This window comes from Monopterus albus, unplaced genomic scaffold (genome assembly GCF_001952655.1).
Source record: "Monopterus albus unplaced genomic scaffold, M_albus_1.0 scaffold230.1, whole genome shotgun sequence".
In the NCBI taxonomy this organism is placed as follows: domain Eukaryota; kingdom Metazoa; phylum Chordata; class Actinopteri; order Synbranchiformes; family Synbranchidae; genus Monopterus; species Monopterus albus.
The window spans coordinates 655,719-678,911 of NW_018128110.1; the positions used below are offsets into that span (position 1 = coordinate 655,719).

General features: G+C 40.1%; 1 protein-coding gene across 8 annotated transcripts in view; it reads left to right on the forward strand.

Moving 5' to 3' along the window:
• Positions 1 to 14,333, forward strand: part of nlgn1 (neuroligin 1) — a 586,564-nt gene extending 572,231 nt beyond the window's left edge. For all 8 annotated transcript variants that reach the window (XM_020620000.1, XM_020620001.1, XM_020620003.1 and 5 more), the window contains 4 exons: positions 521 to 681; positions 6,043 to 6,199; positions 6,995 to 7,072; positions 8,821 to 14,333. In XM_020620000.1, the coding sequence (XP_020475656.1) occupies positions 521 to 681; positions 6,043 to 6,199; positions 6,995 to 7,072; positions 8,821 to 9,417 (993 nt within the window). In that variant the 3' untranslated portion in view covers positions 9,418 to 14,333. The remainder of the gene's footprint in view (positions 1 to 520; positions 682 to 6,042; positions 6,200 to 6,994; positions 7,073 to 8,820) is intronic.
• The last annotated feature ends 8,860 nt before the right edge of the window (positions 14,334 to 23,193 follow it).

Below are 23,193 nucleotides of genomic sequence, written 5' to 3' on the forward strand. Positions count from 1 at the left end.
GACCATACTTATAGCCCAGTAGATTGATCTCATGCCACAGGGCTTTGTTATCATGTTTACAATAATAAACACAGAAAACCACTTGGTTAGGTTTAGGATGAGATCTACTACTTACTACTACTGCTACTCTTAGTTTTGCTTGTATGGCTTCTACATACTTTGGCTTTTGCTTATTCACAACTACATAGACCAGCGCTGAAGAAAGTTAATTTTCTTTTGGAATATTATTTATTCAACTGGCTACATCTTATGACATTTATTTCAACATTTTATTTTAAAATTTAGCACCATTCCTTTATCCTTTATTTCTCATCTTGTCTGTGTGAATAATGGGTCAGATATGGTAGGCAACAAAAAATATTAAGAACATACCTAATTTCCCCCTTTCTCTCAAAATATTGTGCTTTCCTGGCTTCTTTGATCTGTCTGTGTGTGTCAGCAGCAAAAATGATGCCTTTAAATGCCCTGTCACATAAATGTAATAATTTTCATCTGATTTGATTTATCTGCTGCTCATTAGGTTCCACCGTGGGCAGATGCAGCACATGGAGATGAGATCCCGTATGTGTTTGGCTTACCGATGACTGGACCAACAGAGCTGTTTCCCTGCAACTTCTCCAAGAATGATGTGATGCTCAGTGCAGTAGTCATGACCTACTGGACAAACTTTGCCAAAACAGGGTATGATTACACTACATATGTGACTCCTAAGGGCCATTGCAACTAATTTTCTATATGGTCCCCATGCACTGAAACAGTACCATCCTAACTCAACAAAGTATGTTAACTGAGTTCAAATGTTTAGCTGAAAATCTAAATGCAAACAGTAAGTGCAACAGCTGAGCACTAGCTGAAGTAGCTGCAAGTCAAACTGCACACCCATGCTGTAGGTACAGACGGATGACAAATTAATGGAAAGACTGGATTAAGTGGAAATAAAAAATGCAGTAGAGCAGTGCACAATAGGTCAGACTGATTTTACCTGCTGCATAACAGGATTAATGGAAATGTCTGCAGGGTGTTTGTTAATTATTTTGGCTCATGAGCTGCTTTCATGTGTCATTATGTGTAATTTTTTAATGTGGATTTGGATTTTCAAACAGCGACTGCAGATCACCTCTGGCTACATCCTGTAAGGACAGATGGTGCATCCTGATGCTCGCCAACACAGTTTGACCATATTCATATCTACAGCCACATACTGAGGACTACTTTATTTATCTTATTTAAAAATAATTTTCATTAAACAGTAAATGGCAGATGATTACCGTGAGGTGGATTTTAAAAAAGGAACAATTCTACATCGAGGTATAGGAGCAGCGGGAGGGGAGGGAGGTGTGTATTGCAACGATCACTTCATTTAAATATGAATCTCTGGCAGCTGCTGTGCTGCTTTTGTCTCTGCTCTGCATCTCTAAATTAACTTTCAGGCAGGCACTCCTAGCCAGGAATTTGCTGGCTATTTTATGCATCACATCTGAACAAATTTTACCTGGTCAGACATTCTATCCGGCTACATGTATGAATTAAAGTGGTTAGGCTGCCATAAGGGCACTGTCACAATGATGACAGTGCTACAGCACAACTCTGTAGCACCATGTTTACTGCTTCTTGCTAATACAGCTCCCTCTCTTTGTTTACTATATAGCTTGCTTGACCACAGCTCCACTCTCTCTTGTGCAGGGGTGGGCAATTAATTTTTACAAGGGGCCACATGAGAAACCTGAACTGTGCTGGAGGGCCAAACCAAAGATAACTTGAACTTAATTCTGCTCAATATTCATTATCTTCCATTGTAAAAAGCAGTAAATTATATGTGTTGATTAGCTGCTACTGGTAATCATAAGAATAAGCATATTCTATAAATAGTTATATAAATATATGAAATTGTGGTGTAGGTCAATCAGGAAAATACTCATATAGAAGTAATAAACAGTAAAAACAAAAACAAACAGTATATCACAGTTCCATTTTATTTTCAACTTCACATAACACTGAAAAGGTGTTTTGCAGTATGGTAAAGATATGCATTTTCAGTTCATTTTACTTGTTCAGTGAGAGAAATCCAGACTGGCTTGGGCTTGAACAAGTGCATTGAAATCTGGATTTGTTGAACTTCATCACTGAGAATGTCTGTTCATATATGGAGTGTTATACCCCAGTTCTTTAACTGAACAGATCTGAATGAAGACGGAGTCCAACTTGCTTCATTTTAGTGCTGTTTTTTTTTTTTAAAGACCACAAATAAAAGTTACAGAAGCACAAACCCGGGTGGCTCCCTCCCTCAGACAAGCTGCTGGAGAAGAGAGAGACGCTGGAAACACAGAGTCTAATACATTTATAAGGTTTTGGGCTAACCCCTTACACAAAAAGATATAAAAACATCACGAGTTGGAGACGGTGCATTGTCTCCTTCTCATATCTTATGCTCCGCATGCGTGGAGCAGCTGGATATAACAAAATGTAGAATTCCATGTGTGTGTGTGTTGTTGATACGTGGTGTAATTAAAACAATCGTTCAGACATAAATCTAACACAAGATTAATACAAGAAAACAATTGGTGTCATGGCTTACTAACCTTGAAACAGAACAGACTAGAGCAGACTTTGAATCTTACTAAACTGCATTAATAACACATTAAAGTCTAACACATTAAAGTCTAATAATTATCTGACTGATTTATTAATTTCTAACAGTAGGTAGATCCAAAGATTTCCTGCGATGTTCTCAACCCTTCTCGTTACAGTGTGTCAGGAGAGGGGACCTTCTCATATGCGTCCTTTTTCTCTGGGCATATTAGTGCTGCAGAGTCCAACAAACACTCTTTAATAAACTCTCCGTCAGAAAATGGCTTATTTTTTCTGGCTATTTTGTGGGATATGACATAACTTGTATTGAAAGCTGCATCTCTGGGTGTGGAAAGTTTTGTAAAAAGTCTTTGTTGGTTATGCAGTTTCACTAGCAAAGCATCCAACTCTCTTGCGCACTCTTCATCCGACATGTTCTTGTATTTCTCCTCATGATTGGTCATGTAGTGGCGATTCAAATTGTAATCCTACCACAAACTAAGCGCACCGCTTTACCTTTGACTTCTGTAAACAAATACTTTCCAGTCGATGTCTTGTTGAAAACGTAGCATTTGGCATCAACTTTTCTTTTTTGGCGTGAGTTGACATTTTGAGGGTTTGCTGGACAACATCACCTGTCTCTCACCCGGTAAGTTGGGGATTTTAGGTTCACCCGTGAACTTTTTTCATTCATGTTCTGATTTGATGGACCTCACACGGGCCGGACAGGGACGCCCAAAGGGCTGGATGTGGCCCGCGGGCCGTAAAATGCCCAGGTCTGCTCTTGTGGCATATATTTCGGGCAAGAAATGAAATTTCAGCTTAAAGATAAAAAGAACCTAACATCGCTAGCTAGTACAGAGTGTATTTTGAACGGGTACAGAGAGGATACAGTTTAGCAGCATAAGCCAATGCTGAATGGCTGGAAATGCCATGAGTTATATGTGACTTTTCAGTGGCTGGTGCCACCCACAGACAGTCAAGAAGCAGACTTGAACTCAAACATCCAAAATACCAGTGCTCTGTTTTGTAGCTTTGCTATCCGCTCCAAACATTAGCAGATACCTGCTGTGCCTATAGAAAAATTCAGGGCTTCACTCATTCAATAAGATGTTGCATTGCAATATAATACAACAATCAATCACAATGCCTAAAAAAAAAGAGTTGCATAGAAATGTTAGGTGACATGGTGACCTAAGAAGTAGGCTATAAGGGAGGGGTGGATAAAAAAAATAATACAGTGGTATGTTATCCAACATCCAACAATCAAATACATACGCTTCAAAACTTATCTGCATTTTGCAGTTTAGTTGCATATTCTAGGAGCATTGAGAGGGTTGGCTGATTTGTCCAAACAAAAATCTACAAAGTCTTAAACTAACATCACAATCCACACACAATAGAATCACAGTTTAAAGCACACAGTCTGCATCTGGGGTCCTTTCTGGTGTGGTTGACCCCTGCTTCGATTGATCTTGTACTTAGTTCTTGTTCTTGTGCTGCTATGATCAGTGCCTCAGTGTTGTCCGATAGGCCAGCCTTTTCCAGCCACTGGTAGGATTTCCCAATGTCAGCCACCTTGGTTATCTGTCGGTGGTGCAACCTCTTTTCACCTGGTGTACAGTCTCTCAGTGTTGGGACTTCGGGTGGAAGCCTCCGTGCAATGTGAAGAGTTTCTGGGTCTTCACATCAGCAGCTTCCATGTCCTCTTTTGTCCAGCTCACTATGCTGGCAGGGTATCTGATGACTGGCAGGGTGTATGTGTTGAAGGCTTGGCTCTTGTTCTCCCCAATGAACTGGATTTTCAGGGCCTGTCTTATCCTTTGATGGTACTGTTTTTATTGACTCCTCATCGTGGTTCCCATGTGACTGTGGGAAACCAGGGTACTTGCAGGCACTATAAGCTTTATCAAAAAGGAAAGTCTGAAGTCTAATCTTAAAGGTAGAGGGGGTGTCTGCCTCCTGAACTGAGACTGGGAGTTGGCTCCACAGGAGAGGAGCTTGATAGCTAAAGGCCCTGCCTCCTATTCTACTTCTGTGGACTCTAGGAGTCCTGTACTCTAATCCTGCACTCTGAGAGTGAAGTGCTCTGAGAGCAAAGTGCTCTGTTGGGATGATAAGGCGCTACAAGGTCTTTAATACAATTCCATTGTAACTCTGTAACATCTGATGACTACAAGGAGTGAACTGAACTAATGTACTATTCTCTCTTATGGACTGTACAGTGTAATTGGGATTCTATGCAGATACTCTCTACATATCTTTAAATACATTCTAATTAATGGTTGTAGCCCGAAGAGCAACCTTCTCAGTTGGACAAAATTAAAATCACAAAATTAAAACCTTTTCCCCACCTCGGTCTCCTGTTGCCTTCCAGCATATAGCCATGGCCATAATTGTTTTTTGAGAGTGTAATGGGGGGCCATTGGCTTTTTCTGTGCACTGCCCAGTAGCCCTGTGGGGAACAGAAAGGCACTAATGATCTACATACATAACCCCAAATTGAAATAGAATGCTGCGTACCTGGGAGATTTATGCCATCAATTTGAATAGTTAAGTGTGTTCCTGATGAGGTCTGGCTGGCTCCATATGCTGCTCTCAGACAATGGGGCGCTTACTGGGTGTCCATAGCTCATATGGTTGGCTCTGTTTATTTAAAATGGGATTCCATGGTAAATGCTCCTCTGAATGTACTGAATAGGAGGAGGGCATTCATGAGGGGTTTATGACCTGCATTTTTAGTCAGCCTTGTGTTATTATGGCTTGATTCTAATGTTTATCACAAGCAGATTGTACACACGATTAAAATAGCAGCTATTTCTCAGTTTGGTTTATGGCAACTACTGAAGCATATGTTTTCTGGAAATTATCAGCATGGTTGAACAACATCTTTACTCAAACATATTCCTGGCCAGGAAGCATCTTTTCATGCATAAATTATGTATAAATAGGTTCAGTCATGCAATTTTGAAGCATTTAAATAAAACCTCATTTTAGGGAAATGTGTGAGGCTATCTTTAAACCTTTTTATTCAGTCATAATCTTTAGAAAACCAATCATTTGTAAGCAATAATACCCTTTTTGACCTTTTATGACTTTATCAGGTGTGATATCTCAGACACTGTTGATTAAAACTTGATGAAACCTGGGGGCTCCATCTTACTGCTTCATTCCAGTATTTTCATAATTACACTGATTAGCCTGAAGAAGATGCTACACTTAGGTCAAAATTAAAATGTAATAATCAGACAGCCATGCCTAAAAAGGTCCACTCCAACTTTAGTTTAGCTCTTAGTTTACTTCTTCCTGCTCCCTGAAGCAAAATACCACAAAGTGATGCAATTATTACTGATTGGACAGGAGAGGACTGCATTGTCCACTAGAGGCAACATTTCTATTATTCCATTCTTTCAAATGGGCTGGTTTTAAAGTTCTGTCCTAAAACCATGTCTCCCCTGTCTCTACTCTTTTCAGGGACCCAAACCAGCCTGTCCCCCAGGACACTAAGTTCATCCACACCAAGCCCAATCGCTTTGAAGAAGTGGCATGGACTCGCTACAACCAGAAAGATCAGCTTTATCTACACATTGGCCTAAAGCCCCGAGTCAAAGAGCACTACCGTGCCAACAAGGTACAGTCAGATATTACTGCACTTGCTGTTTTGATGTTGATTATCTTTTTAACACTCTTAGTACTGAATACTGACAGCCATCCTGGAATCGAATACACTGGTTTTGGAAAGGAACCTTAGAAAAAGTATCTTTGGATTTTAGTGAAACTAGTTTGCATTTTATCAGGGTCGATTATAATGGTAACCTGTGCTGCCCAGCTAAGCCATATCACAACTGACTGCTGGTTACTTGTCACTTTGTTTCTATTATAATTATGTAAGTAGACTAATAAAGAATGGGTACAGTTGTATATTCTTTCCAAACAATTGTAATGTAGCCCTTACACTTTCTTATCATCTTGGCAGCTCAGTAAAGCTACTTTGGCTACTTTGAATGTGAACGTTTTCTTGAGCACATAGGTTGACTGTATTTTAAAAATAGTATTACAACTGTATTATCTCACAGTAGTCATAACTTTTCGTTTCATCAAGCACTTTTTCACATCCTATCTGTACATTTCATCTGTAGTTATGGTCACAGGAAGAGCCTTATTTACTTGTTTTCCACAGTTTCTCTTTTTTCTGATGTTTTTGTAATTGTGCAGTTATGTTGTAAATCTGTTACCACACTGAATGTGTCTGCCACTGAGCTAATTTAATTTGTCAGTTCAATTGATGCCTTTGTATCTGATACATGTTGGTTAACAAAAGCTTCTGAATTGTAAAGACTGAGATGTTAGTATTCAGACCTATTGAATTTGAACGTTGACTTTCTGATGCTCTTCTTACTTATTGTATTTTCTCTCCTCTCCTCAGGTTAACTTGTGGTTAGAGCTGGTTCCCCATCTGCACAGTCTCAATGAGGTCACCCAGCTAATCCCCACCACCACCAAGGTCGGTACTCAATCTTCTATACCTCATTCTGCCACTAACAGTTTCAAAATAAGAGCCAAGCAACATTAAAAAAGAAAAATTAAAATGCAATGTTCAGATTGCTTGTTGACCCAACTCTTGTCTAATCTTGTCTTCAAGTGCCTCAACTGCTTTTGCAGTTAGACATTACAAGATATTTGCATATTAACGTGGAACTGACATAAGTACAAATGCTTCTCATAAGTCACAGCTCATTAGTTTCGGTATGATGAGGAGGAAATTCACATCATGAGCAAAAGCTGTCATCAAGTTACATTTTGGGCTGCTCAAAGTATTGGCAAATTTAATGTGGTGATTACTGGAAAAAACTAATAAATCACGCATACCAAAGGAGTATTCTAAACCCACCTCTTAGTCTACTGTCCGGAAGAGTTGAATACATGTATAGAATCAGGGTTAATATATTTTTCAGCAGGTTTTACCACTTCTGCTTTGGATTCATTTCTCAGCCTTGGAGGTTGCTGCTTGGAACCAATCTCAGCGGACACTAAGCAAATTTTCAAGCCCCACTTGTCAAAAAATAACGAAATCTGCCAATTTTAAAATTGCAAATTTATTTTAATATCAAATAACACCAAGTTCAAAACAGATAAAATATAAATGCAACTGTATCGTTTGACAGGGGGATAGTTTTCAATTTTGCAGCACTTGTCTCATCCAGCATAATCGACACCCTGTCTACAGAAGCAGGGAGAATGAGCTGCTCAGCAATTGTGTGTGATTTTTGCACTGTGCAATTCTGTATGCAATTTTGAAGGAAGCCATTTGTGCTTGCTGTCCACTGATGCAGATTTAACCATGCGATTTTCCTGGACAGTATTCTGCCAGTCGTGTGGCTTATTAACGTGACTGGGGTGTGTCGTTTCTAAACGTCTTCTTAATTTGTTGGGTCTCATGCTGTCTGCTGCCAGCGGTTTAAGACACAAGACACACATGGGTCCCTCCTCTGTGCCCACCATGCCCACCATGAATCCTTCATCATATTTCCTTTTCAGCTGGCTTTTTGGTTGATAAGGCTTACTGCCTGTCGTTTCTTTGTCTGCTTGCGATGAATGGCCTGCTTTTTGTGGCCCATGTAATAAATTTATCCATACACTATTGGCCCTTTGTGTGAACATTTCCTTATATTGTTGCACGGCAGTTAACGTGCCGACGTTAAACCGTTATTGTTGCACTATGGTTCCAGTTTTTTCTCCCGGGCCCCGAACTCATGTTATTTTAATTTACTTGTATTAATGACCCATTTCTAATTTTCTCCGTTCATTGCACCCCACCTGTAATGTCTTTATTCCCCACTAGTAGGGTGCGCCCCACACTTTAAGAACCACGGCCATACACAAACAGCCAAGCAAAAAACAAAAAAAACCCAACAAACCTAAAAAAACATTTTTTTAAAAAGTTGATTGCATTTTGCTCATTCTTCATAACACACATGCAGCAACACTCAAGGTCAATAAGGATATTTCACCAACTGTTCTTTGAAAATTACTTATAACCAAACTAAGACACAATTCTAAGGCGTAGGAGGGTCTAAACATGCATCAAAGTGAAGTTCACTTTTCTGTCAGTGCAAACATTTGCCCTGATAAGTGACCCAGTGTGCAGAGCTTTCCTTGAAATCAATCTGATTAAAAAGCTCAGATTGTAGTAGCACAAAAACTTTCTCAAACAAGCTAATCATGACTGATTATTGTTTTTCCTGCTTTCAGATCCCTGCCCCAGAGGCTACTAACCGCACCCCAAAAACCAAGGTTCTAGTGACTAGGCGCCCTAACCCGACTCCATTCCCCACTGAGACCCAGGACAGCCACAACCAGCCACACCTGGTGGACCAGCGTGACTACTCCACTGAGCTCTCAGTAACCATTGCTGTGGGAGCCTCGTTGCTCTTCCTCAACATCCTTGCCTTCGCCGCGCTTTACTACAAGAAAGACAAACGCCGGCATGACGTCCATAGGCGCTGCAGCCCTCAGCGGAGCGCTGCAAATGACCTGGCCCACACTCAGGAGGAGGAGATCATGTCCCTGCAAATGAAGCAGCACTCAGACCTGGATCGGGACTGCAGGGGGGTGGGTGACTCCCTGCACCCACATGATGTGGTGCTGAGGACTGCCTGCCCACCAGACTATACTCTGGCCATGAGGCGCTCACCGGACGACATCCCGCTCATGACGCCAAACACTATAACCATGATCCCCAGCACCATGGGGGGGCTCACCTCGCTCCACTCTTTCAACACCTTCCCCAGCAGTGGGCAGAATAACACCTTGCCCCACCCACACTCACACTCCACCACTCGGGTATAGCCCTGTAGATGCACCCATGCAGGTAGGACTCTGTGGGCTGAAGCAAAAGCTAACGCCACTGCTGCAGTAGAGACTTGAGACTGATAAGCTGACAAACACCGTTATGTCAGGAGCTGAAATGCCAACCTGGAGCTTGTCAGATACTCATGGAATTGCACCAGGATTGTACAACACCCTGTTAATACCTGAGGGAATATAATCATATAGTGCAGAGATTTCTGGGGGTTTGGACCGGGGGGCAGGGAGCATAATTATGTTTTTTTTTTTAGAAAAAAGACAAGAAGAAAAAAGTAAAATAAGGAGATGAAGAAAAACAGCCTCAAAAGCTAAAATATGTGAGTTTTTTCTGATACTGCAGCAAAACAAAGTACAGTAAACTACTTTTTCTTTCTAGCAACAGATATGGCCTTTGGGATCTTTTGAGAAATGACTGCTTGACAGTATTATCTGGAAGCAGAAAGGAGCATCAGACACCTCGGAGGTGGGAAGAGGGGAGTGTTTTGTAAAAGAGAGAAAACATATTGTTCCCCTTTTGGCATCACACTGCAGATTACTGTTTATGGGGATGCCACACAACCCAATTTAGGCATGTGTTAACTTCATATATGGAGGCTATGTAAGATAATGCAAAAACCACTGCTGAAAATAGCAAAGGAAGGATGTGAAAATGTGAAGGACAAAGAAACCCTGTATGCACAAAAGAACCATTTTGAGGGGGGAAAATGACACGTATACTTTTCATCAGTTTATTTTTGAGGATTGGGAACTATTTTATTGTATAGAAACTCTTTACATACCTAGATCTGTAAACTAAGCACCAAGGCTGTTTAAGCCCTCTTCTCTTTGGGGGTTGTCTATACTCCAAACCTGCCAGCAGGATTGAACCAGTGGAAGTGGAGGACCCACCTACTGGCTTTTTGGCAGTTCCAATTTCAACACAGAGCTGGGGACAAAGGATAATTGGATATTTTAGCACGATGCGCATGACAATTTATCTGCTTGATGGCTGCTCTGCTGATTATGTCATTATAAGAATAATTTTTACCCTCTTCCTTGCATTGGAGCAATTTCAGATGGATTTCCTGATCGGAATTTGGGAAAACACACACCCTCGCCGGACCATGAGAAATGCAGTTCCAGGTTGTGGATATTATTGGCTCGAGTCGGGGACAATAAGGAGAGGGGCTGGGGATATAGTAAAACTTCCTTGCATAACATAAAATAGCTTGAGTGAAGCTGGGCATACAAGGACTAGTTTTGTATTCTGTGTTGGTACTACTTTTTGATAGTGGTTAAATCACATTACACTGTATCATTCAAACTCATTGTACCTTCAGTTGAGATCAGTGTTCTTTGCTATTCTACTTATTGGACCACTTTAACTTATAGAACTAATCACCTGCACTGTTTATTCCATTGCCAGTTTTTCTTTTCTTTAACTGGGAGGTGGATTGAGTGACACAGTGGCTGCCCACTGGTGTGAAAAAATGGAGAGAAACTGGTGGAAAATGCTCCACTTCCTTTAACCAGCCAGGTTCTGTAGAGCTGTTTAATCAGGGCACCATATGTGACGAATTTAAGTCAGGCCAAGCACAGACAGATCAGCCTAGGTGGAATTCTGCACATCGGGTGAATTAGATGAAAAGCTTGGGTCAGGATAGGTTAGTTTCCATGTGGCAATTTTTCATTATCAGTCAAGATTGATCATTTTTGGAAGTGCATTATGTTAAAAAGGAAAGAAAAAGAAAGGCCTCCATAGCAGCTGAGAGACACAGTCAGGCTCTTTACCTCATTTTAAAGAGCTATTACTTTTTTGGGGGGCCTCATTTTTTTCTACTAGAGATTCTCTGTTGTTCTCTGTTGTTTCATCATTTATACTGAGCTGACAGGTTGGGCTGTTTAGCAAAATGGTTTCCCCTCACATCCTCAGCACCTTCAGTTTACTGTTCCCTGCAAGGTTTTCTGCCATCGCTAGCATCTTTAGGTCAGTGACGCCGCGACAGCTAACAATGTTAGCCATTGGAGTAGGAGTGAGTCATACAGGAAAGCAGTCTGCAATCGGATCCAGTTACTTAAGTCATTGCAGGGGTAAAGTGGTGATCTTTATAACAGACAAAGAAGAGGAATATCCTGGATGACAACCCTATTGTGTTCAGATATAGAAATCTGTACACTGGCACAGATATACTACTTGGTAAGCTAAAACGCTTCTCCCCCTGGTTTCCCTTCACTAACGTGTATATGTGTGGAGGCCTGTGTTGTGAGAATACATCCTTCCCCTTTTGGCTTGTTCACAGGCACTGTGCAGTCATTCAAAATAATGAGTGTGGACTGCTCTTACCACATATAACACTGCAGCAGGCAAGCTGGCTGGAGGGATACAATCTGGTCTGTTATAGGGAGTGTTGCTTTTTGGGATAAGATTTAAATTAAATAAACTAATTGCATCTCTTTGTTCCAGATTGTTTCTCTGGATGAAATAAATCACCAGGGCTTGATCTGAGGTTTTAACAAAATAAGGACTGTAAGGCTATTTATTATCACAAATCATTCTCATGGGCCAAGGTGAAAAAACCCTCTCTTGTTCTCTGTGTTGTTCTCAGCAACATTAAAAATGTGTGAATTTCAGAATCTTGAGCCAGTGCATCCTATAGGTTAGTTGACTTTGTACTGACTAGCTGCTAGCCTTCTAGCTCTACACTCAACTTGCCCATTTTTGCTAGGCAGCATGCATACAAGCATATGCAAATGAAAATGTGTGTGCAAACACCCTAACACAGCCGTGTGCTAGGAAATTAGGCCTGGGCTTTTCGAGTGTTGTGGTATCTACTCAAGATATTGTATATAGGCTAACACCCTGATTGCCTGCACTTGGACTCAAGATTTATGAGACCCATATAAAAAGCACCATGACCTTGTTTTTGTAACCCAGGTCAATGGCTGAAATATATTTCACAAGATATGGAGGGGAGCCTTGGAAGAAAATGAAACACTTTTGTTGGCTGGGTGGCTGGGAGTATTGATAAAAGCAAAAATCCCTTCAATGCAAGGCAATATAATAAGTTTCCAACTGTCAGCGATGCTGGGAGTAGACTACACAATATGAGCCCCAGAAGGCCCAACCCAGAATCAGATGTGAAGACTAACATAACAGGTGCAATTTTCCTGACCAGCAGTATTTTCCATGGTTGCATGTCTAGTCTTTTTTGTGCACTGGTGTGTTTGGTATTTTCCTGCCATGAATCAGTGCTCTTACACTGAGGTGGGAGGAGAGGCACAGTTGAGGTCCTGTGTACACTAATTAGGCAGCACAGTGCAATTTTGGTTCTCGCTTTAACCCAAAATAGTGATGACAATAACACCTGCTCAGGCCACCTTTTATCACTGTTGCAGGTGTACGGTATTTGCATAGACTGCAAAGCATGAGATCAGGTATGCACACCAACTTAAAATTAACCCTTAAATCCACAACTGATCTGCTGGAGTTCACTCTCAATAATTTAATGTGTATCATGAAGATTGTTTTTAAATAAAATAAATAAACTAGTCCTCGGCCATAGATATGAATATGGTCAAACAGTGTTAGTGCACGTCAGGACGCACCATCTGTCCTTACAGGATGCAGTCAGTGGAGATCTGCAGTCAGCAGCGATCTGCAGCCAGAGGCGGGCTGCAGCCAGCATATGGGAATCCAAATTCACATTAAAAAATTACACATAATAAGACATGAAAGCAGCTCATGGGCCAAGAAAAATAAGAGACACCCTGCAGATGTCTCCATTAATCCTGTTGTGCAGCAGGTAAAGTCAGTCTGACGTCACTGTGCTGCTGTCAGTAAGTTACATTTGATTCAAACGAACAAGTTTCACACAGACACACCTTCATTACCACTGTGGGGATGTACGTTGTGTCTGTTTTGGCATTTTATGGAGGTTTGATCAGCTTTGAAAGCAGTTGTAGGTGGAGATGAAGTGGATGACACATCCACTGGCTGTAAGCTCTGGTAGACCACAGTCAGTTTCAGCACAAACGCAGTGATCACAATATGATTTTATTGTATTATTTTAAAAACTGTGAATCATTTATAAGGTTACATGAGTATCTCACACACTGGATGCAGCGGTGAGTAAATTACACTATATAATTGCTGCTGGTTATAAGGATAATAAGGATAATCACCTTTATTGGCCAAGTATGTTACACACAAAGAATTTGTTTCCGGTACAGAACCGATAGGACCACAGACTTCTTTCTTCCATGCACAAACGCTGGTCAGTGATATTAGCAGACTGCTGAGTGAATATTTATGTGCAGTACTTCTACATAAACAGTTTTGTCAATGCCAATTTAGGAATGGAGAACAGGAGAAGACGGTACAGGGAAAGAAACTCATAAGTCACAGCTCATATATCATACATCATTCAGTCAGGTTTCTGCTCTGCTCGTTAAAGGAGATGAGAGGAACTGGTTTGATTGGACATAACTGAAGCCAGCCCCAACTTCACCTGCTCACGATGTGTCCCTCCATGTAATAACGTACTCCACTCACCCTACTAAATGTGCTTCGTAAATCCTGGCTGTGCATCAAAGTGCGCTGCATCTGTGGTCACCAAAATTGCAAAACACCATTGAACATGCCCATGTTTACCTTGTGCCTGGAGTTTAGACAGAAATTTAACAATGTGCCCTCTTGCAGGAAAATGGAGCCCAACATCTTGGACACCTTTTCAAGCCTCAACCGAAAGACTTTCATGTTTCTTTTTTTTCACCTATTTTTAAAAACTTTATGATGTGCTCAAAGATATTAACCTATAGACAAGTAATCCCACACAGCCGTTAACATGTGTATGAAGGCCACGATACTAACCCCTCTCACACTAAGGTGGCATATTGGAAACATTAAAGCTCCAAACACTGCTTGAGGTTGCATGACGGAGATATTCACTCAGTAATTGACTACCATGAACCTGTGAACAGAGTTCCCTGCAGACCTCCCTCTTTCATGTTATTAATTCGGGATAAGACCCCAAACCTCCCAAATAATAACAACCTGCAGTTATTGTGGCAGCTACCTCCTTAAACCCTCAGATGTTACTGTACTGAGAAACTTTTATAAACCAGTACACTCTGGCTCTGAGGAAGTGTTAAATTTAGTCTGAAATAACCAATGAAAGCTGTGTCACTGGACACTTAAGACCATATTTGTTTTGCACAGTATTTAGTTGGCATAAGATGTTATTAAGGATGGGATATTTAAAAAATAGTGTATGTTATGTAACAAGTAAACAGCTGGATATTTTAGATAAACCGTTTTCTGATGTATCTGTCTAAAAATCATTTCAGCAGTTCAGTCTTGGCCTTCTGTGAACCCTGTGAACTGTTATGCAACCTCAGACAGCCGGCCGGTTTGTATGGCATGCAGCCAGCCAGTTTGTATGGCATAACTGTGGTGGCAATTTTTCCACAACATAACACCCGAGCAACACGCCCAATCAGAGAGGCACTGCTGAGAGGGTTAGCATACTACTATTAACACGGTAAATTGTGTAATCGAACACTCACTGTGAATTGTGCAATATGTACAACTTTAACAATTACCACTTAAAAGTGTAAACCCACTAAAATCATAAGAATAAGCATCATCCAAAAATTGACTCAATAACCAGAGTATTAAACCTTTTCAGGAATTTTATATAGAAGCTTAACAGAGCTACAGCAAAGCAACAAGCAATAAAGTATAAACCTTAAAATCATCAATTGTCTTGATTTGCTTACAATGTAAATAAATCAACAACTACTATTTCTAAGCATAAATCTAAAATGATCATACTGATTAAAATTATTATGGTTGAGCTAAGCTCTTGATCTGAACAACAAAGATTTTTCTCACACAATCTGGCTCTCAGCTGGCTCTGGGTAGGGCGGTGGCAGATTGGGCAATCGTTTGTTCCTCTTTTTGAAATGATTCAAGTCTTCACAAGGAAAAGCTCATCCGGTTCAATCTTCAAAATTCTCAAAGAGAGAAATAGGACAAATTCAGATAAACAATGTTTTTCTTGGTCAAATCTTTTGTGACTCAGGAAAGCATAAAAGACATGAAAATGTCTATAAACAGTCTCCTTTTAGTCCAAATCTTCATAAAGACATGAAAATGTCTACAACTGTCTTTTCAAGCCATCCTTTCCCCACCAGGCCGGGTGGATTGTGGCTTTTTGTTAAAATTCTTCATTTCTTCATCAATCATCCTTGAAGCAGGAATTCAGTTTCCCTGCTGAGCTGTGAGGCTCTGCCACAGTTTCATCATCCCTCGTCGGCATGCATTTCCTTCCTCTGACAGGCCGAACGCCTGTGTCCAATGTGAGATATTAACTGTGTGAGACATTGCAATTCTTCCTCCACACAGACCGGGCCTGCGGGGGAGCACCTCCAGAGGGGCTCCTCTTCACGGACTGCCTCCCGCATTCCTCGGTCTCCTGAAAGCCAGATGGCCAACCGGACAGAGCCTCCAGCTGCGAAAGGACTCCCCGTTCCTCTTTTTGCCTGGGTTTTCATAGGGTTCTGGTCAGTATTCTTTGTCCTCTCATCCAACCAGATGCCACAGTTGGCAGTTAATACCTTATTTGGTGTGCAGAATCATATTGTTCTGAAGTATTGCATATTTTTTCCTGTCAGCTCAAGCCCACTGCCTGTAACCAGCCTCTGCCCCACCAAGATCCAGCCTTGGATTCTATTTCCTCTTTTCTAGAAAACTAAACCATCTCAATACATAACAAAAATACAAGAAACTCACATCTGACTGAAATATCAAAATTCCATCATTGCTTTTCCCAGAATCAGAATTACACACTGATTTTACATAAAACTATCAATGCCTTAAAATCAAAATATAAATCTTTATATTTTGAATACATTAATCGACTAAACATTGATTATCATTGATTGGACATTGATCAAACAATTATCAGTCAAATCTTTACTTTTAGGCTTGACACCATCATTTTTGCTGCTTCCTCATTATGCTGTGTGTCTCTTCTCTGTGTGGCATGCACACACGAACTTTTGCAGTTCCTCCTTTTCAGGGATGTGTCTACTTCCTCTTTTCTGTGATTCTTGCATTTTTCACCCTGTGAGATGTAAATCACTTTTCCCCATTCTTTTAATACAGTCATTTCACATTTTATTCTTACACATTCACTAATGATTATTTCAAACAAAACACACAAATAAATCATCTTATGATTAGCCTGACACATGTCAAAGTAAAAGACAAAGGAATTAATTTGAAAACTGTATTCATTTGACTAACACTTTCAGCAACCACTATACCAAATGAATGAAATCTGTTGGTGAGATATCACCCTCTGCACACATATGTGTATTGTTGTGTACTCACACACTCAGCATTGTTCTACCTACTCCTGAGGAAAAAGGCAGACCTCAAAGCAGGTCCACTTCCTTCATACTGTAAACCCGCTTTTAAATATGTAAATGTTCATTGTTGGCTCATGTATGTCATGTACTGTAAGCTGTGAAAGCTAGTATTGGGTTGAGGTCGGATGTGTAGTTTTACCATATCTCTCATCCAAGTCACAAAAGAAATTCATGGTCACCTAATCTGAAACACTGGTCATCTGAAATGACAAGAACTGATTCCACCATTACCTTACTGTGTTGCAGGGCCACAACCTATCTGCTTTTCATCCCCACATAACTGCATTTTTATCATATGTACTACAGAGTACCCATAAACCTTTACACTTTTGAAAGAGTAGTATTGATAAAGAAATTAAATACAGCTTCTTGGCATGTCAGCCTACACAGTGTAAGTATGCTGTAATACACAACTGTACTATAGTGAAAATGCAATTGACTCTACATGACTAAATCAGTAACATGCTGCCGGTAAACAGTAAGTACCTCTACCAATGAAAATATCACCAGGATTGGGATAGCCTAGTATGTTAGTGAGCACCCACCAAATTCATGCACTGCTCTCCAGAGAAGTGACACTGGGGCAAAACAAGGCCCAGCCATTGAATTAAACATGTAATTGCACTGATGTGTAAATAGTCAAGCAATTGCAGGGCCATGATAAGTAGCTGACCGTTAATGATGAATGCTAATTGGCAACTTGCCATGCGTTCAATTGTATGATTTTAACAGATACTGTAAATGCAGCCTACTGCAGCATGAGGGAAGTGAGAAGTTCTGGTCAGCATCTGACATAGTTGAAATTAAAAATGGAAATCACTAGAAACTGCATAGAACTTGATGTATGGTGGCATAGGATAAGATCTGGCATGTGTGGTGACTACATACAAGCAGAATCATCCTACAGTAGTTCTTCCTACAGAACAAGCAGTCTGGCTGAGTCGCTCAAGGTCCTACAACGATTCAGGAATAAAGGGTTATATCAAGTGAGTAAAAGCTTTAAATAGCTTTAACATGCCTCACAATTGACAAGAAATAAGCACGGATACCAAAGCAAATTCAAACAGTATCATTAGTGAAAAACTGCAGCTTTTGCAAGTAAAGGCATAAGATTAACTTCACAGCACTGAGTCTTCAAACTGGGAAAGCTAATGACAGTGTAACTTACAGTATATCACTGAAAACTTACATATGCAGACTTCAAAAAGAGAAATAATGTTGGGAGTTTGATTAAATCTTGAGCTAGCTGCACAAATAGAGAGCCAGCGAAAGCAGACATTAGCATGACTGATTCATCTCTGGTGATAGAGAAGCTGTAAACTTTCAAATACACAGTGCCCAAAAAAAAGGACTGGGAGGAAGCACTCACTGACCACTGAGGACCTGGCTTCCTTATGGGACTGGAGCACTTGCTATCAATTAGTAGTGGGTGATAGTGATGGGTGATTAGTTGAGAACTGTATTAAAACACCTGCATAAATTCATATACGTGTCCATTTGAAACTCTTTAACCACCTCAGAACTGAGCATGATACCTGTCATTAGACATTTCAAGTCACATTGTTAACGCTCTGATCAGAAGCTTTCTAATTAGTGAGCTATGTATGTTTTCACTGCAAATGACTGAGCCTGAATAAGTGAAAAGATTAGGTTAATGAGCTGATTTTGGCCTGGTGAGGAAGTTTGTTTTTAATCACTGACACTGTAGTTTTGTGTTAACAAGTTATAGGATAGCCTACATCTTTGTCTATCAGCTAACTTAATGTCTAAACTGCTGTAACTGACTACTTGTTGACATATTCTGTACTTAACATGTTTCTACTGGATACTGAAGGTGCCCTGTGAAGTTTCTATTATTCGTTGTGCTGTCTACAAAATACTTTATGGCCCACAAACATGTTGAATGCATTCCCTACCTCATTAACATTCACAAAACCTTTTTGGTGTGTGAATGTTGGGAAACTTGCATTGTTTTCTTCAGTTTTCTGTCTTGTTTTTCTTGTTTTGTGTGTTGTAATAGCTTTTATTGTGAATTACAATGACAAACTATTAGTGCCATGCTTTTGCATGCATGTGTGTTAGTACTGAAGTGTTACGCTACAAGGTATCAACACTCCTAGAACTTTCTCATCAAAATACTGATCAACAGCACCACAAGTGTTCAAATACTCCACAGGGTACCTTTAGTGTTGATGTTGCTTGCTTTGTAAAAACCTCAGCTCACACTTAGATTACAATATATGCTTTTGAGTAAGGGCTAGGATTCAAAAGACTAGGGCTCACAACAGCATAACACAAGTAAACTATAACTGACATAAATGTCCCTTATTGGGTAATTAATTTGAACCCATTTACACAGTCCAGTAAGTGCCAATGTGGAAACCGAGTTAGCTCACACCGTTTATCCCATTAGTTTTCAAAAATGTGTTGAGTTTTTTGTGAAATAAGGCAAGAAAATAACTGCAAATGAGGGATATTGTTCTACACATGACCTAACTTGCCTATGAGTTCAAGCAGTTCTGTTACTGTTATTCCAAGCAGAAGCAAAGGACACTTATTTTTACATCATGCATGTAAGATATATTTCCAGAGTGTTTCTCATACATCAGGGATGAAACCAACAATTTACCATGTAGGGTTGCTGATATGACAGAATTAAATATCGTCACAGCTCTTCATAAAATGTTATCTCTCCCAAACTGAAAGTAATTCTATTTAAAAATCACCATTTATATAGCAGTGAAATCAACTTGTTAAAGCATAAATTGTACAATAAAGAATGAACTGGGAAAGATGACAAATGATTTATAGGATGAAATGAGCAAGTGTTAACATTCACCGTTTCCCAGAACTTTATTTTTGTCAACACAAAAACTTGGATTAGCATTAACACTGTCATGGGACACTGATAGAGGAAACATTACGCCTTTAAACTCTGAAAAAATAACTATAAAACATGACTGGATAGTTAAACAAGCAAATAAAATATCAAAAGAAGCTAAAACTTAATCGCAGCATTAACACTGTTTATATGCTGTGGGAATTTTAAACATTATGGTAAGAGTTTGACCTTTTTTCTGATATGAAGTATATATATTTTAAGTTCACTGGACAATAAATACATAAGTATACCTTTTTTAAATTTCCTTTTCAGTCTCTGGCTCATAAGTGAATTCATGTTTTGAGGGCACGAATGCAACATGCCTGAGTGTGTGTTTAGGTGAAAACATATTTTGAAAAGACAGAATTCATGGCACAGTTTTATTATTTACAACACCTGCCTGACAAATATATGTATGTCAGCCCTTATTGCGTGTGTTTACATTGAATTCTTTTTGCTTTGACCATTTTTCATTTAGAAAATAAACACAACATTAACAATAAGTGAGGCTTGAAACAATGTATCCATCAGTATTTAACTGTGGAATGTGCCTGATTTCTATCTTTATGTTAAGATTTTAAACACTGTTTATTTTATGTAACATTGGATATGACTTATCCTGAGTCAGACTTAAATTTGGATTTTCTGACAGTGTGCTTGTAAAAAAAAAAAATATATATATATATACATACATACATACATACCGGTATATATATTCCACTGTCACACTCCTTTATAACTATGTGTTCATTATTCAAAAGGGGGAAATTCAAACAAATCCAGGTAGCATTTCATCAGTCATTTCTGTTGAACACAACACCAGTATGTTTTAATGAGCGAGTCTTGCAGGGTGAGTATGAATCTACACAGTTTGGGACTGAAGACACTTAAGAAACCCTGTTCTATAGGGACACTTTTGTTCCAGTGTAAATCTGCCCTGACCATTGTCAGTAGTCAGCCTGTAACTGGAAGGGGAGGAATGAACACTGCAAACGAATGTAACACAATGTGCCATTTTCTAACCTCAAATTGCAGCAGACACAATGATAAAACCTCAGATTCATCCTGAGAGGTTTTGCAAGCAGCCTGAAAACTAATGGTGAATTTGTGCTTTGAACGCCATGTGAAACAAGGGGCACTGTGTGAGTTGGTCTGGCATTTGTAATGTAGATTATTTGTCACTTGTCTTTCTTTCTGGTTAAATAGTAATTACTCTTCTGGAGCACAATAAATGATTTTAATATGTTAATATGATTTGTTCTGGAGTCTTCATTTATTACTTTCTGTGGTTGTTCTTACTAAGCTGATTTAAATTAATCAGCTGCTGCTGCTGACACACACATCAACTCTTACTCACAAGTAATTACTCTGGCAATTTATTAAATTAGATTAAATTTGGTTTCAACTAGTGAAAGTGAAAGAAGCGTTGTCATAGGGTGTGTTTGAAATACATATTAAGACTAAAAGCTGACATCTGTCAACACTTGCACTTACAAGGTCATACCTACTTCATTCTAATGAGGAAACACTCACAGGTAGCAGGTAAACATCTGTCCCACGGTGACACTGCAGTGGGTGGAAGGTGCTGCTCAGCTTGCTTTTCAAATGTGGTGAGTAGTGATAGTATTCCTTCTAACAGTATGTTGGGTATCCATACTGTACAGCCAGCGGCGACTGGCTCACATAATGGGGTTGTTCTGCAATATGAGAAAAGTTGCTGTCAGCTTTATATTGCTTTGTATTTGATTGTGTTTTCTATTTTGCTGGTTGTATTTTATGTACTTATCAGAATCAGAATCAGCTTTATTGGCCAGGTGTGTCGGACACACAAGGAATTTGACTCTGGTACATCGGCTCTCAATGTGCATGTACATATCCCCATGCAAGGGGCAAGTAAACAGTAAACCAACATAAGGCTGTGTAATATAACATAACAAGCAGTATTAACAAGCAACAAACACTGCAAACAATGCAAAATAAGCAGTATAAACAGGCAGTAAATGATGCAGACAGACAAAGGAATGCTCATTGTGAAACGAGATAAATAGGAATAAAAATAGTACTTAAAAATAGAGACCTGTACGGATCTGTATAATGTATATTTACAGGTATTGCATAAATATACATTATTTACGAGGGCTCTTCTCGAAGTCCACTGTCATCTCCACTGTTTTGAGCATGTTCAGCTCCAGGTTGTTGCGGCTACACCACAGGACCAGCTGCTCAACCTCCTGGCTGACTAGAGAGTTGACAGGAGTTTATTACCAGGAGCACTCATCCCTGGAGGGCCCCTGTGCTTATTGTCCAGGTGCAGGATGTGGGTTTCCCCAGCCTCACCTGCTGCTTCCTGTCTGTCAGAAAGCTAGTAATCCACTGACAGATGGGGGCAGGCACAGTGAGCTGGGTCAGTTTGGAGTGGAGGATGTCCGGGATGATGGTGTTGAATGCTGAGCCGAAGTCAACAAAGAGGGCCCGTGCATAGGTCCTTGGGGAGTCGAGGTGTTGCACTGCAGGGGGTCTAGCAGGGGGTCTACAGTGTCCTTCAGGTGGGCTGACACCAGTCTTTCAAAGGACTTCATAACTACAGATGTCAGGGCGACAGGTCTGTAGTCGTTCAGTCCACTGATGGAGGGTTTCTTGGGGACTGGAATGATGGTGGAGCATTTGAAGCAGGAGGGGTCTTCACACAGCTCCAGTGACGTGTTGAAGATGAGTGTGAAGACTTTAAAGGATAAGGTCAGTCATTTTCTATATTAGCCTAACAGTGTTTTCAACAACCCCCATACAGAGACCAAAACCAACAGTGAATTGCCTCTACTCATGGTTAATATCTGTCAGTCTCTGACCTGGATTATCTTATTCATCTGTGCCATAGTTGTCCAAAAATGATTTTTTTAAAAATACATTGGTGAAAGACATCGCTGCACTGGGTGACACTGTGTTAGATTCTACGCTTTTTGTTAGAAATTAAACCAATTCTTTTGTTGGAAGCACGAGAAGTGACGACAGGAGAGGACTCTTTAAAATCAGCAGAAAGTTTACTGAATGTCTGATCACAGGTAGGCCTTACAGTGCTGGGATCAGAGAGACAGAGCTCCCGCAGGAGTTCCATCCACTGACCTCGAATTAAGGTCTTACAATACATTTTATTTTCTTGGGCTGCTCCGCCCTAAACAAAGGTACAACAATTCATGCATTGTAATCCTATTGGTCATTTGGTGAGCCGGAGCTCACACCTCCTTGCTGGAATGTGATCTACACCAGGTGTCTGTGTGTGTGTGTGTGTGTGTGTGTGTGATGCTAATTTGTATGTTAAATGTAGGTGTGGGTGCAAAACAAGCCAACTTGTCTTTGTTAAAATGTGAATTGGCTGTCTGGTCACACAGAGATGCAGACATCTAGTCTCTACACAGAAGTTACAGCATTCAAAGTAAGCAGATTCTGCTTCATTACAGCTGTAAGAT